Raw genomic sequence first — 12,993 nt, 5'->3', positions numbered from 1 at the left:
AAAAAAGTAGAAAAATATCAAGACCAGGCACATCAGAATTTTGAATGGGGTTCAAAAATATTTTGTAGGTTATGTTATGGACTGAATATGTGTCAGAAGGAGAAACAGGGAGTAAACATAGGTTTATTGGGTATTAAGTAATGTTACTAATCATTATTTAAACAAAATGGTCATCACACGAAGAAGGGATCGACAAGCATGTGGGCAAAAGGGTAGAGAAAATATTACTAATGTACAGTAAGCATTATTCAATAAAATATACCTATTTGGAAAAAAAATGAGATGCATACATTGCATGCATTGTACAAGAATCTAATGCCCTTTTTGTCTTTCAAAACATTAACATTTTGGAGGAGTCCAGGCAAGATGCTTTGTAAGTCGTCCTGCACTGTGCATCTATAAGTGGTCCTATACTTTGAAAAAGTCTGATTGTTTCTTCATGTTTAGATTCAGTTGTTTTTGCAAGAAGAGCATGTAGGCGATGTTGTTCTTTTCTCAAGTGCATCACATCAGGTCAAATGTGATGAGGTCAGACTGCCACTTATTAGTGATGCTTTTTTTGGTCATTTGGTTAAGATGATGCATATACTTTTTTTTTTTTTTTTTGTACCAGGGATTGAACCCAAGGGTGCTTAACCACAGAGCCACATCCCCAGCCCTTTCCATTTTTTTTTTAATTTATTATTAATTTTGAGATAGAGTCTCGTTAAGTTGTTCGGGGCCTTGCTAAGTTGCTGAGGCTCGCTTTGAACTCATGATTCTCCAGCCTCAGTTTCCCAAGTTGCTGGGATTACAGGCTGAGCCACCGCGCTGAGCGGTGCATATACCTTTAAGTTAGGACACACACACACACACACACACACAGTGTTCACATTCCTTGAGGCAAAGGATCAGACAAAACTCAGAGTGCGCACCAGGAGGCAGTCGTTTTCCGGGTTTTGGGGAGGGGGACAAGGGGGCCAGCCCTGCCACGCCACCTTCCTGCCCGCCCACGCCTCTGCTTAGAAAATCATTTCTCAGAACCAGAGAGCCCCTACTCCCACGCGCCCAAATCTTTTCCCAGTAGCTTGCGTGCGCCTGCGCAGATTCTCCGCCAAGCTCCTTTACAGAGCCCGACCGCTTCTTTCTCCAGCTCTCTTCCGGTCTCTTCTCAGCTCCAGTTTTTCCCTAAGGGGTCATCACAGGGCGCCAAATGCGCGCCCGCGGGAAGGCCCGGGGCGGGGCGCGGCGCGGCGCGGCACGTCAGTGGCCTTCCGGGCGGAAGTCCGCAGCCTCCCAAGCCTCTGATTGGCTTTCAGGCTGGCGCCTATCTCGGCCCCCGCGCCAGTTTCGGGCTGGTTGGCGCGGAATCGGGAGACTGCGGGACTATGGCGCCTGTGCACGGCAACGACTGCGAACTGGGGGCAAGCGGTGAGGGACGACTCCGCACTCAGAGCACTGGTTGGGAGTGTGGGGACAGCAGCATGATTGCGTATGGTGGTGGTGGGGGTCTCTGTTTATTTCTTCCGAAGGAGGCGTGCGCCCGGTTCGCTATGCGGGTCTGCTCGGGCTCAGACCTTGTGGTTCAGGGCGGGGGCCTTTCGGGTGTCAGAACCAGCATTGAAGTAGGGCGGCTTGCAAATCCGAGCCACCCGTTGCAGGGTTTTCTGTTTGGGAGGCTGTCACATCTCTGTCAGCAAGTGACCCCTTTTAAAAATTCCTTTGGTAAGTCATACCCACGTGTGGGAACAACTTCAGCGAGACTGGGGTCGGTGGGGCACTGGCCTGATCGAGGGTATTTCACTTCTCCCACCCGCTTGAGGACTACGACAGAAGATATTTGCCCCTCCCTTGCTAGAAACTCCAGGAAAATTGTTACACTTTGTAACTAGGCAGGAGAGAAAGCTGCAAGTGCTGACACCATATACAAATGCGTTTTGTCTTTTTAGTAATGGATTTCTATTTTATGCATTAACACCTTTTCTTTCAAATTATTCTATGGAAAGTTCTTCTAGTGCTGCTATTTTTTAGCGTTCAAATCTAATCATTTTGGCGAAGTTCCTAAAAAATACATCAATTCAGCATTTCGGGTACATTGTATATCACTCAGTTTGTCAGTGGTAATCTTTTATTTCCAAAAATAGAATACAAAAATGCAAATGGCTTTGTCTGATTTCTGATTTTTGAACAGTGTTCAACTAAAATGTGACTTAACTTCCGTGAACTTCTAACTTAAAATCAGATGCTTCAGTTTTTTAGCCCAAGCATCACATCTCCTGTCACTCAAATACATCACCATTAATGAGAACTTGCTTCCTAATCAGCTTCCTTTGCATTCAGCTAGTTGTAAATCACAGATTTCAATTTGTTCTTTCGTCTTTCGTTTTTTTAAGACAATTTATTTTGGAGAGTCGACTAGCCTGGATTACAAATGGGATATGGGATGTGAGTATCTGAACAGTCTTTTCAGCCTTCTATCAGTGATTTGCCACTAAGCCCTTTCTTCACCCTAAAAACTGTACGCCATCCCTGAACATCAAGAAATCACTCTCTGGAGGATACTGTGCAATCTTGAGACCCCTCTTAAGTCATGATGTTGATTAAGTACTTGCTGAGAACTTGTGACTGGAATTTTTCCTTTAGAGCAGACTGAAAGATTGTTACCTGAAAGACTTCTTTTGCAAGCTAGTGTCTTGGCCTGCTTTTGGGGAGGATGGAGGTACTCCAGATAGTAATTTTAAAACAAATATTTAAGTCCTTGTAAATGTTACTTACATGAAGCATTAGAGACATGTTCCAAAAAGGGAAATCTGGATTTTGTTTCTCTTAAATGTTAGCAGGTGGAGCACCTTGACAATAGCAGTGAAAAGTTGAAATATCTATAACTATTTTTATGGATGAAAAGAGATCAAGGGGAGTTTAGTGATCAAAAAAGTGGGTATAATGGTTCATTTGTAAATATTTATTATGTACATACTAGGCATAGGTATTCTGCCAGGCTCTGATGATGGGTAGACTAGGCATGGTTTCTGTCCTCATGGAGTTGAGATGAATGTCCAGTTATATGCAGTGCTGTGTTGAATCTTCCCTGAGGAAACTGCTTTGCTTTATTTTTGCTCTCTGAAACTAGACTGTGTATGTGGGAGTATATGTATGTGTATTTGACTGCTCTGCATCTACACAAAGAGAAACACACACAAATATAAACATTAAATTAGTTTATGTTGCTAAGTACAATGAAGATAGCCATCCTCATGTAATCCTTGCAGCTTTATGAAGTAGACAAATGTGGTTTATTTCCATTTCACTGGACCCTCAGGTTCTGCATTAGAGTGCTTTGGTGTAAGCTGAAGGAACCAACTCTAGCTAATTTAAACTGAAAAGGAATTTATTAGAATTCCATAGCATTTGCACAAATCCTGAAGGACTGGAAATCTGGTCTGCAGGTTGCTTAGCCAGAAAGAGTGATTAAAATTGTGCCACAAAACTGGGCCACTGAGGAGGTCATTGCCAACCATGACTAAATACTTGATGCTAGATCTTGTACCTTGGGACATTGCTGGCACTGTTGCTTCACATTCTCAATCTTCCTGCAGCTCTTGCTACTTCTAGAATCTTCCTTAAGTCCATATATCTCTTATTGGGACATTAGCCACTGGGCAGGTTTTTCTAATCATTAGAGCCTATTTTAATGCCCTTGCCCCAGCTGCAAGAGTGTTTGGGAAAGGGAACTTTCAGCTTGTATAGGCATAGGCTCTGTGAACCCATGGGACTTAAAGTGTGTGTGTGTGTGACACATAGGCTCTGTGAACCCATGGGACTTAAAGTGTGTGTGTGTGCGTGTGTGTGGGGGGTGTTCCACAGATTGTTTCAGATGCTGGACAGCTTCAAATAAAACAGCTGTCCACTGCTGAACTGGTTAACTTGTAGTCTCATATTACCTACTAAATGGCAGAGCTGGGATGTGCTACATCTTAATTTCTCAGTTGTACTGCTCACTTTACACTCATGTCAAACTTACCTTCTGCACTGATTTTCTCTTGATTCCTGAGTACACCTTGGATTTGAATACCTTTGTAGTTTGTCTCACACCTCTTCCTCTGCTTGTTCCACTTTTTACCCTGTTCTGTGCTGGTGAAATTCTTTCTAGGCTTGTATTGGAGACCTCCCCTATGAAAACTGACCTGATTTCTCATGCAAAATTAATGGTTCTCTTCTCTACATTTCCTTGTCTGCTGTTCTTACCTCTTCTATGGCACTATATTTATATTATGATGGTAGTCTCAGGGTCTTTTGCTTTACTTGACTGTGAACCTCTTGAGGCTACAGGCAGCTCTGTCTTATTTGTAATTGTACCACAAACCCTGTGTAGTGGAGCAGTGTTTCCTGTGGAGTAAGTCCATTTGAAGACCTTTAGATTTTGTCAGATGTCAAGGGAGTCTTAAAGGGAATATACTGCGGCTAGCTTTTCACTCTTATTGATTGTGTTTAATAATCTCTGAAACCTTTTCATGTAAGCCTACTCAAAATTTTAAATCATTTGAATTATACCCAAGATTTTGTGACTGTCATCATTAAGTACCCACATTACTTAATTTTTACTTAATGCCTTTCCAAAAATGGATTTAAAAGTCAAATGTGAAAGTCAAACAATAGGCTAAGATGTTATAGAGATTCCATTTACAGGAAGCTAAAAAAATAAGATTCTCTAATTATACTTGACCTTTAAGATATAATTTTCAACAGTTTATTGCCAGTATTTGGTACATGTTCTTTAGATTGTTTCTTATACTTCAGTCAAACAGTCAAACAACTTAGTGTTGTTATGAATATGCCATTGGGGTTGGAGCTTTTAAGATGCCTCTTTATCAATACATCTCCCTTTTTGTGCCTACTCATTTTAATAAATTAGCACGAAATATAATAGATGGCTGCTGAGCCTAAACTTATGGCTGGCAGGCAGCACTGTCATCTTGATTTGATTATTCATCAGCTGGTATGTGAAAGTCTTAAGTCTGTGGATGAATTCATTTCAGTACGTGTGTGGGGTGGTCAGTTTGTAATGACCAAAAGCATAAAGAGTTAAAAAGTTGAATGAGTGAATGCTGAGGCCCTCTGGTATTTCAATCAGTTTTGACAAAATATATTTTAACCTTGGTAATGTGTTATTATTATCCTATAATATCATGATCCACTGAGGTCTTGAAGTCAGTGATAGAATTAATAAGATGGTTCCTTAGAACCATCTTTGTTTTTGTTGTCCTCTAATCCTGTCATGATCTTTCAATACCACTATGAACTTTTTAAAAAAAAAAAAATTTTTAGTTGTCAATGGCTCTTTATTTATATGTGGAGCTGAGAATCAACCCTGTACCTCTCACATGCTAGGCAAGTGCTTTACCACTGAGCCATGACCTCAGCTCACCACTATGAACTTTAAAAAAAAAAAATAATTCCACTTTTTTTAAACATTTTTTTTTTTAAGTTTTAGATGAACACTTTATTTTTTTATGTGGTGCTGAGGATCAAACCCAGTGCTTCACACGTGCTAGGAAAGTGCTCTACCACTGAGCTACAGCCCCATCCCAAGAATAATTCCACTTTTAATGTTTTTACTTTTGCATCTTTATATAGTACCATCTTGTATTAGAATTATGGTACCGTCTTTGTTAAATACCCCCAGTCTCCAATGTATTTCTCTTTGAAATTCCAGGTACTTTATCTGAACTTCTATTAGGGCATGTATTCTACATATTCTTTAAGATCCAATTGCTACTTATCTCCTACATTAGATTGTAGGTAGGGTAAACACAAAGACCATATTTTTTGATCTTTTAGTCCCTCATAGCACCTAGTATTTTGCAAAGAACAGATCCTTCTTAAAGACTTTCAAATGTTGATTAATAGGAAGCAAAATGAATTGTTCTTTTATGACCTATTGGATTATTTGTGGCCTGTCATTTCCAATGGAAAGGCTATGGACTAGCTAACAGCTAATCACCTAATATTTCTGTAGGGTATCAGTTGGCTTTGAGATTTTCCTTTTTTTGTGTGTGGAAAAAATTAACATTGGCTTCAGTTGTAACAGGATCTTAGAGAAGATTTTTGAAGAGCTACAGGATCTGCATATTTGGCCATGAGCTTTGTGAATTATTTTACATTATAATATTTAATTTAATATTACATATAATAAAATTGCATATTATTGTTGACTAGAAGTGTTCTTCATTTGGGGGGGGTACTGGGGATTGAACTCAGGGGCACTTTACCACTGAGCTACATCCCCCAGCCCTTTTTATTTTGAGACAGAGTCTCATGAAGTTGCTTAGAGCCTTACTAAGTTGCTGAGGCTGGCCTTGAGCTTGCAATTCTTCTGTCTCGGCCTCTCTAGTCACTGGGATTACAGGCATGCACCACCACGCCTGGCTGTGATTTTGTAACATCTCCTATACCTTTGTGTTTTTATCACCTGTGTCAGATTCAGGAAGTTTTGTAACTTCTCGGGCTCGGCGAGAAAAAAAGTCAAAGAAAGGTCGCCAAGAAGCTCTAGAAAGACTGAAAAAGGCTAAAGCCGGTGAGAAGTATAAATATGAAGTAAGTAACCATTTTTCTTCCTGTACTTTATCTAATTTATAGCCTGCTGGTAGTGTGTGTCACCTCTGTCACTGTATTAGTCAGCTTTTTGTCCCAGTGACCAAAAGACCTGACAGGAACAACATAGAGGAGGAAAAGTTTATTTTGGCTCACTGTTTCAGAGATTGAATTCATAGTTGGCCAACTCCATAGCTCTGGGGCTATGGAGAGAGGCAGAACATTGTGGCATAAAGGCATGGCAGAGAAAAAGCAGCTCAGAATATGGCAATGGGGGGGAGGAGGGGGAGAGAGAGAGAGAGAGAGAGAGAGAGAGAGAGAGAGAGAGAGAGAGAGAGATATTGATTGATTGATTTCTGCTCACCAAGGACAAAATATAAACCCCAAAGGCACACCCCAGTGACCTACCTCCTATAGCCACACCTTGCCTGCCTATAGTTAATGCCCAGTTAATCGATCTACTGATCAGGTTAAGGCCTTTATAACCTAATCATTTCACCTCTGAACATTCTTGCACTGTCTCACACATGAGCTTTTGGGGCATACCTTATACCTAAACTGTAACCTGCTTGAAATAATACTTTCCCAGAATAGCTTCAGTTGAGGACTGAATACAAGTCATTAGTAACAAAGTAAAACTACAAAACACCCTTTGACTTTTATAAAGTTGTTTTAGGGTTTACAAAGTGATTTCACACATATTTGAGCCACCAAAGAAGAAATCACATGGATTTAGAAATATTTGTGTATTTCTAAATAGTAATTTAATTTAATAGTAATTATGAGGTAGATTTATAGATTATGGAGAGTACTCATTCCTTCAAAGTTCCTGTAAGGCACTTTACAGATGAGTTTAAAATTCCAAAATTAAAGTAGCTATATCTATACTTTCCTTATTTGGTGTGCTGTGTCTCTGCTAGGTCCCTTGGCTTCGCTGGGGGAACTGAGCGGTGCTTTAACTTTAAAGTCTTCAGCAGCCTAGTTAAGTACCTTCTCCTTGGACAGTATTGTTTTAATTTGCAAAGGAATGGAGACTTGGACCTTACTTCTGCAATGTCCTGCTTGTAAGATTGAATGTAATACACTTTTGGCCATTTTCCTCTGCTCATTGTTTTTGCCTGTAGGCAAAAAGTAAAGTGATTATCATCTATATATCATTGTTTAGCTTTACCTTCAGCACTCTTTCTGAGTATCTTAACTGCCAAGGCTAGAAAGTGATTAATGCTAGAAAATAATAATAACTAACTTTATTTTTTCAGCTAACACTATTATAAGTGATTTTACTGATATGTTTATTCATTTAATCCATCTAGTAACCATATATAAATTAGATACTATGACTAACAACAGTTTGAGGTGAGGGCACAGAAATTCAGTGAGATCACATGGCAGATCCTTTATTTAGACCCAGGCAATCTGGTTTTGGAATATGCACATTTCACTATGGCCTTTACTGTACTGGGCAATTAAGCAAATAGAAGAGGATTTTTGCCATGTGGCTGGCACCATTTGTTCAAATTAAGGGAGGCAACCAGATAATAAAACGTTGCTAAAAGAATTAGAGTGAAGCAAAAGTAAAGCATTTTTAATGTAGGTTTTGTGGGGCATTTCTGATGTTGGCACAATTTGGCTGATTTCTCTTTAAACATTGTGATATTAATTGTATGGCTCTAAGAATTCATGCTGAGCAGTAGCAATACTGTTTTTAAAGATAGAGTCTGCTGGGCTTGGAATGTTGCTCAGTGGTAGAGTGCTTGTATATATGCACAAGGCCCTGGATTTATTCCCTAGCACTAATAAATAGAGAGTCAGGGCTTGGGGTTGTGGCTCAGTGGTAGAGCGCTTGCTTAGTGCGTGTGGGGCCCTGGGTTTGACCCTCAGCACCACATATAAATAAATAAATAATAAATAAAACAAAGGTATTGTGTCCACTACGACTAAAAAATATTGAAAAAATAAAGAGTTAAAAGAACTTTTTATTCAAAATGATTTTTTTAAATATTTATTTTTTAGTTGTAGGTGGACACAATATCTTTATTTTATTTTTATGTGGTGCTGAGGATCAAACTCAGTGCCCCACGCATGCCAGGTGAGTGCTCTACCTCTGAGCCATAACCCCAGCCCCCAAAATGATTTTTAAAAATAGTTTTCTTAGCCAGGTGCAGTGGTGCATGCCTATAATCCCAGCAACTTGGGAGGTTGAGGCAGGAGGATCACAAGGTTGAGGCCAGCATAAGCAACTTAGTGAGACACTATGTCAAAAAATAAAAAAGGAGGCTGGGGCTGGGGCTCAGTGGCAGAGCATTGCCTAGCATGTGTGAGGCACTAGATTTGATCCTTAGCACTGCATACAAAAATAAAATAAAGTCATGCTGTCCATCTACAACTACAAAGAAAAACAAAAAGGACTGGGGATTTAGCTCAATGGTAAAGCACCCCTGAATTCAATCCTCAGTATCAAAAAGAGAAAGTTTTCTAGGATCTTCTTAATATTATATAAATCAGCTGGGCACAGTGGCACCTGCCTATGGTCTCAATGACTCAGGAGGCTGAGGCAGGAGGATTACAAATTCAAGGCCAACCTCAGAAACTTAGCAAGACTCTATCTCAATATAAAAAGTAAAAGGGTTTGGGGATGTAGCTCAGTGGTAAAGTGCCCCTGGGTTTAATCCCCAGTACCATCCCCTCAAAAATAGTATATAAATCAGTTGGACGTGATGGCACATGCCTATAATCCCAGTGGCTTGGGAGGCTGAGGCAGTAGGATCACGGGTTCAAAGCCAGCCTCAATAATGGCAAGGTGCAAATCAATCCAGTGAGACCCTGTCTCTAAATAAAATATAAAAAAGGGTTGGGGATATGACTCAGTGGTCAAGTGCTCCTGAGTTCAATCTCCGGTAACCCCCCCCCCCTCAAAATAGTATATAAATCAATTACTTAAATAAAAAACAACAGTATGCCTTCAACCAACAATAATAATTATGCCAGCCCCCCCTCCCGCAAAAGAAAATGGTTAATATGATAATGTTAATTTGACTAGTTTACATTTGGCTTGTTAATAAGTTTGGTAGAGTAGGTCGTTTTTTATCAGATGGTAAAAGGCCAAATCAGTACCTGCCAGTGATCCCTACAGAGTAAGTTAAAAAAGAGGTGAAACGAAGCCTAGTCCTGTAATCATTATATGCTTTATAGGTGTGGCAGAAATCAGTCAGCTCTGTTCATCAAGCTCTCAAATCTCTGTGTCCCAGGTTTTTCCTAGAGTCTTAGCTCTTCAGGTAGAGTTAGTCGTCTCCCCTGATATCCTATTTGAAAAATGCAGAACTCTTGAGAGAAGGCGGATATTTTTCATGAGATATCTATGAAATCTTCCTAACCAGCTCACCAGATTCTCATTTGGGGTGTATGTGGCCCATTACCATGGGCAGTGGCAACAGTGGTGTACATCTGTTATTTTGTGCAGAGGTATTCTGCTTTAGTTGTACCAGTAGCTCATGGTACTATGACCCTTTGACAGTCAGGCAGCTAGTGTGGCTACTTTCTCTGGACTTGCCTTTCAAACAGTTCAGCATATAAGTCCTTGTGCAGTTTCAAAACCTGAGAGTGGTGGAGGATCAGTGGTGAAGCAAAGAGTGAACACTCAAAAGCCTTTTCTTGTTTGCTTATAGAAGAATATGCTTGTTTTGCCAAATTTTTGTAGGGGGATGGATGAGGGAGATTTTCCTTTTGCATTTTATTTAGTCAAACAGGCATTAAAATTGTTGTCTATTTGTAGAACATCCATCAGCTAGTGGAGAAAGAGGTGGTATGCCTTACAGGTTTGCTAAGTATAGGAGCAACCAGTCTAGAAATTACAAGTGAATAATCCCCAAAGCAGCTAATGAAGAATTGGCTATAATTCAGTTTGTTTTTTATGAAGTAGATGAGTAATTGATGGTGTGACAAGTATATTATGCTAATGGAATCATTTAATATCTTATGTTAACACCCACCTAAAAGGAATACTAAGTTAATTGATGTCTATTTAAGGAAAACCCTGTAGTGGTGTTGAATGTCAGAACTCATGATTTGGTTGCAGCTTCTCCGTCAGGCTGCCATTCCAGTTTCAATTTGACAATTTTTTTTCATAAGAATTGTTTAACACTTTCACTCCATTTGAAGCTTTTTCTCAAACTTGTATAATGGCAGATCGAGGACTTCACAAGTGTTTATGAAGAAGTTGATGAAGAACAGTATTCGAAGCTGGTTCAGGCACGGCAGGATGATGACTGGATTGTGGATGATGGTATGTAGGAGGAAATTATCTGCCAGGCACTGTGTTAGTTGCTTTTTGTAGGTTTTCATGTGGAGTTTCTACTGTGCCTGGGTGGAGGGAAGGCATTGTTAGAATCATACCTTTGGTTTGGATCATTTTTAGTTATTTGAGGATGAGGAAGCAGAACAATAAGAAGTTGATTTGGCAACATTTTGGAGAATCAAGGCACATACCTCAAGATATAGTAAAAATCATCCAGGAAACGACTCTGTGGGAACTGTGAAGATGCATGAGACCTTGCATTCAACCCCCAACACCAAAGTGGGGAAGGGTGAATTGGGAGGAGGGTGAATTGGAGTGAATTGCTACTGTGGGGCCAAAACACAGCATCTGAATTAAGCGACAGAGGTTGAGGTTCTCTTTTATCCTTTGCAACTGTGTGACTGTGGCCAAGTTACTTAATGCCACTGAGCCACAAGTTTTTATTCTATAAATGGAGATAAGAAAACTATCTCCCTGATTGCTGTGAGGAGCACATGAAGTTTTAGGTATGAGAGGTAATATGAGCAATGGAAAGTACTGTAAAAGCAGGTTCTTTTCTACTGTTCTTCTGTCCCTTGTATAAAGCTTCCTGCTTATGTGATTGCTGACCACAGGAAGGAGATATAGACTGTGTCTGTGATTATGTTTCTATTTCTGTAATAGAGCTCAGCTATATTCTAATTTTCCCATGTAGACTAGGGTGCCTTTCTGGGCTTTTAAAAAATTCTTCTGGTAGAGTAAAATACCTGTGAAGCAAGCTTTTGTGGCTAAGTTTTTGATCCTGTGGGACCAGATCATTTCCCTGTTTCACCTAGCTAGGTATAGTATATATTTGGTTTTGATGCCACATCTGCTGTGTGGATGACCTGCCTTGTCTGAGACCTGTTTGAATAGGATTCTGCTGCACTTATAAATGGAACAGATTAGGAGAACATCTGAGTGGGTACAAAAGTATTCTTTTTGCCATGGCTAAAATATTGTTGATGACTTGTGAAAACTTGATCCCAATATTAAAATTTGTTCCTGCAGATGGTATTGGTTATGTGGAAGACGGCCGAGAGATTTTTGATGATGATCTTGAAGATAATGCTCTTGATACCAGTGAGAAAGGTACCTACAAGAGAATGTCATTTTGAGATTTAAAGAATTGTCTAAACTTTTAAGATGACTTGGTATTCTGAAACAGTCTCCTTTTGAGGGAGAAGAGCCTACACAATTATTTTTAGATAGAGTATATGTTCTGACAGTGAGAGAATCACAGTTGTGTAGAAAATTAAATTTAAGAAACAAAAACAGTACCAGAAAGTATGAAATTTTTAGTCCAATGGTCAGTTTAGAGTTGCTGATATTGAGGACCGCCATAGTAAGTGATGTGTTTTAATTCCTACTGAAATGATGAACTCAGAATTTTAGCTCTTCAATAATTGTACAGTACAATAATAAAGTTTAGAACTAGTGTATTCAGCTTGCTTTGTTTAATTGAAATTTAAAATGATATGAATGAATGTGTTAAATTTTCTTAACTGTACAATCTTGGCATTTTTTTTTTCAGGTAAACAAGTCAGGTTTAGTTCTGTAAAATGAGAATGGGAAGTACTCCTTGTTTTTTTTTTGGGTTTAGTTTGTTAATTGGTCTTCTACCACCAAGTGATAGATGATCAGGGGTCAGCAAACTATGGCTTAATTTTTGGGGAAAAAAACCACTTCTTTGAGATATAACTCAGATGCTATGTAATTCACTCATTTAAAGTATAAAATTCATCACAGAATTGTGCAGCTATCACCATAGGTTATTTTAGAACATTCTCCATTAACAGCCCCCCAAATCATCAAATCATATCTGTTTTTATACAGCCATTGAGCTAAGGAAAGGTTTTTATGTTTCCAAAGTGTGTGTGTGTGTGTTTGGTGCTGGAGATTGAACCCAGGGCCTTGTGCATGGGAGGCAAACACTCTACCAGCTGAACTATATCCCCAGCCCCCAAAGTGTGTTTTTTGAAAAAAGATAAATATAAAGAATATATAATCATGTTACAGATTTTATTTGGCCACAAAGCCTTACATCTCTGCTATCATGCTCTTACAGAGGGAGTGGACTCTCATTTGCACATTAATGTTTTGCAACATTT

The 12,993-nt window shown here is 39.5% G+C and overlaps 1 protein-coding gene across 1 annotated transcript in view; it reads left to right on the top strand.

The window, feature by feature from the left end:
• The first annotated feature begins 1,258 nt into the window (after positions 1–1,258).
• Pola1 (DNA polymerase alpha 1, catalytic subunit) overlaps positions 1,259–12,993 on the top strand; it is a 308,693-nt gene continuing 296,958 nt past the window's right edge. The window contains exons 1-4 of the mRNA XM_046425334.2: positions 1,259–1,410; positions 6,458–6,573; positions 10,756–10,852; positions 11,894–11,974. Coding sequence (XP_046281290.1) covers positions 1,368–1,410; positions 6,458–6,573; positions 10,756–10,852; positions 11,894–11,974 — 337 coding nt within the window. The 5' untranslated portion in view covers positions 1,259–1,367. The remainder of the gene's footprint in view (positions 1,411–6,457; positions 6,574–10,755; positions 10,853–11,893; positions 11,975–12,993) is intronic.

The sequence above is a fragment of the Marmota monax genome, unplaced genomic scaffold (assembly GCF_021218885.2).
Source record: "Marmota monax isolate L192 unplaced genomic scaffold, Marmota_monax_Labrador192_F-V1.1 WCK01_AAM20220418_F8-fsc00075, whole genome shotgun sequence".
NCBI classification, from domain to species: Eukaryota; Metazoa; Chordata; class Mammalia; order Rodentia; family Sciuridae; genus Marmota; species Marmota monax.
The sequence above is the reverse complement of the archived record's forward strand: the minus strand, read 5'-3'. Positions and strand labels throughout refer to the sequence as shown.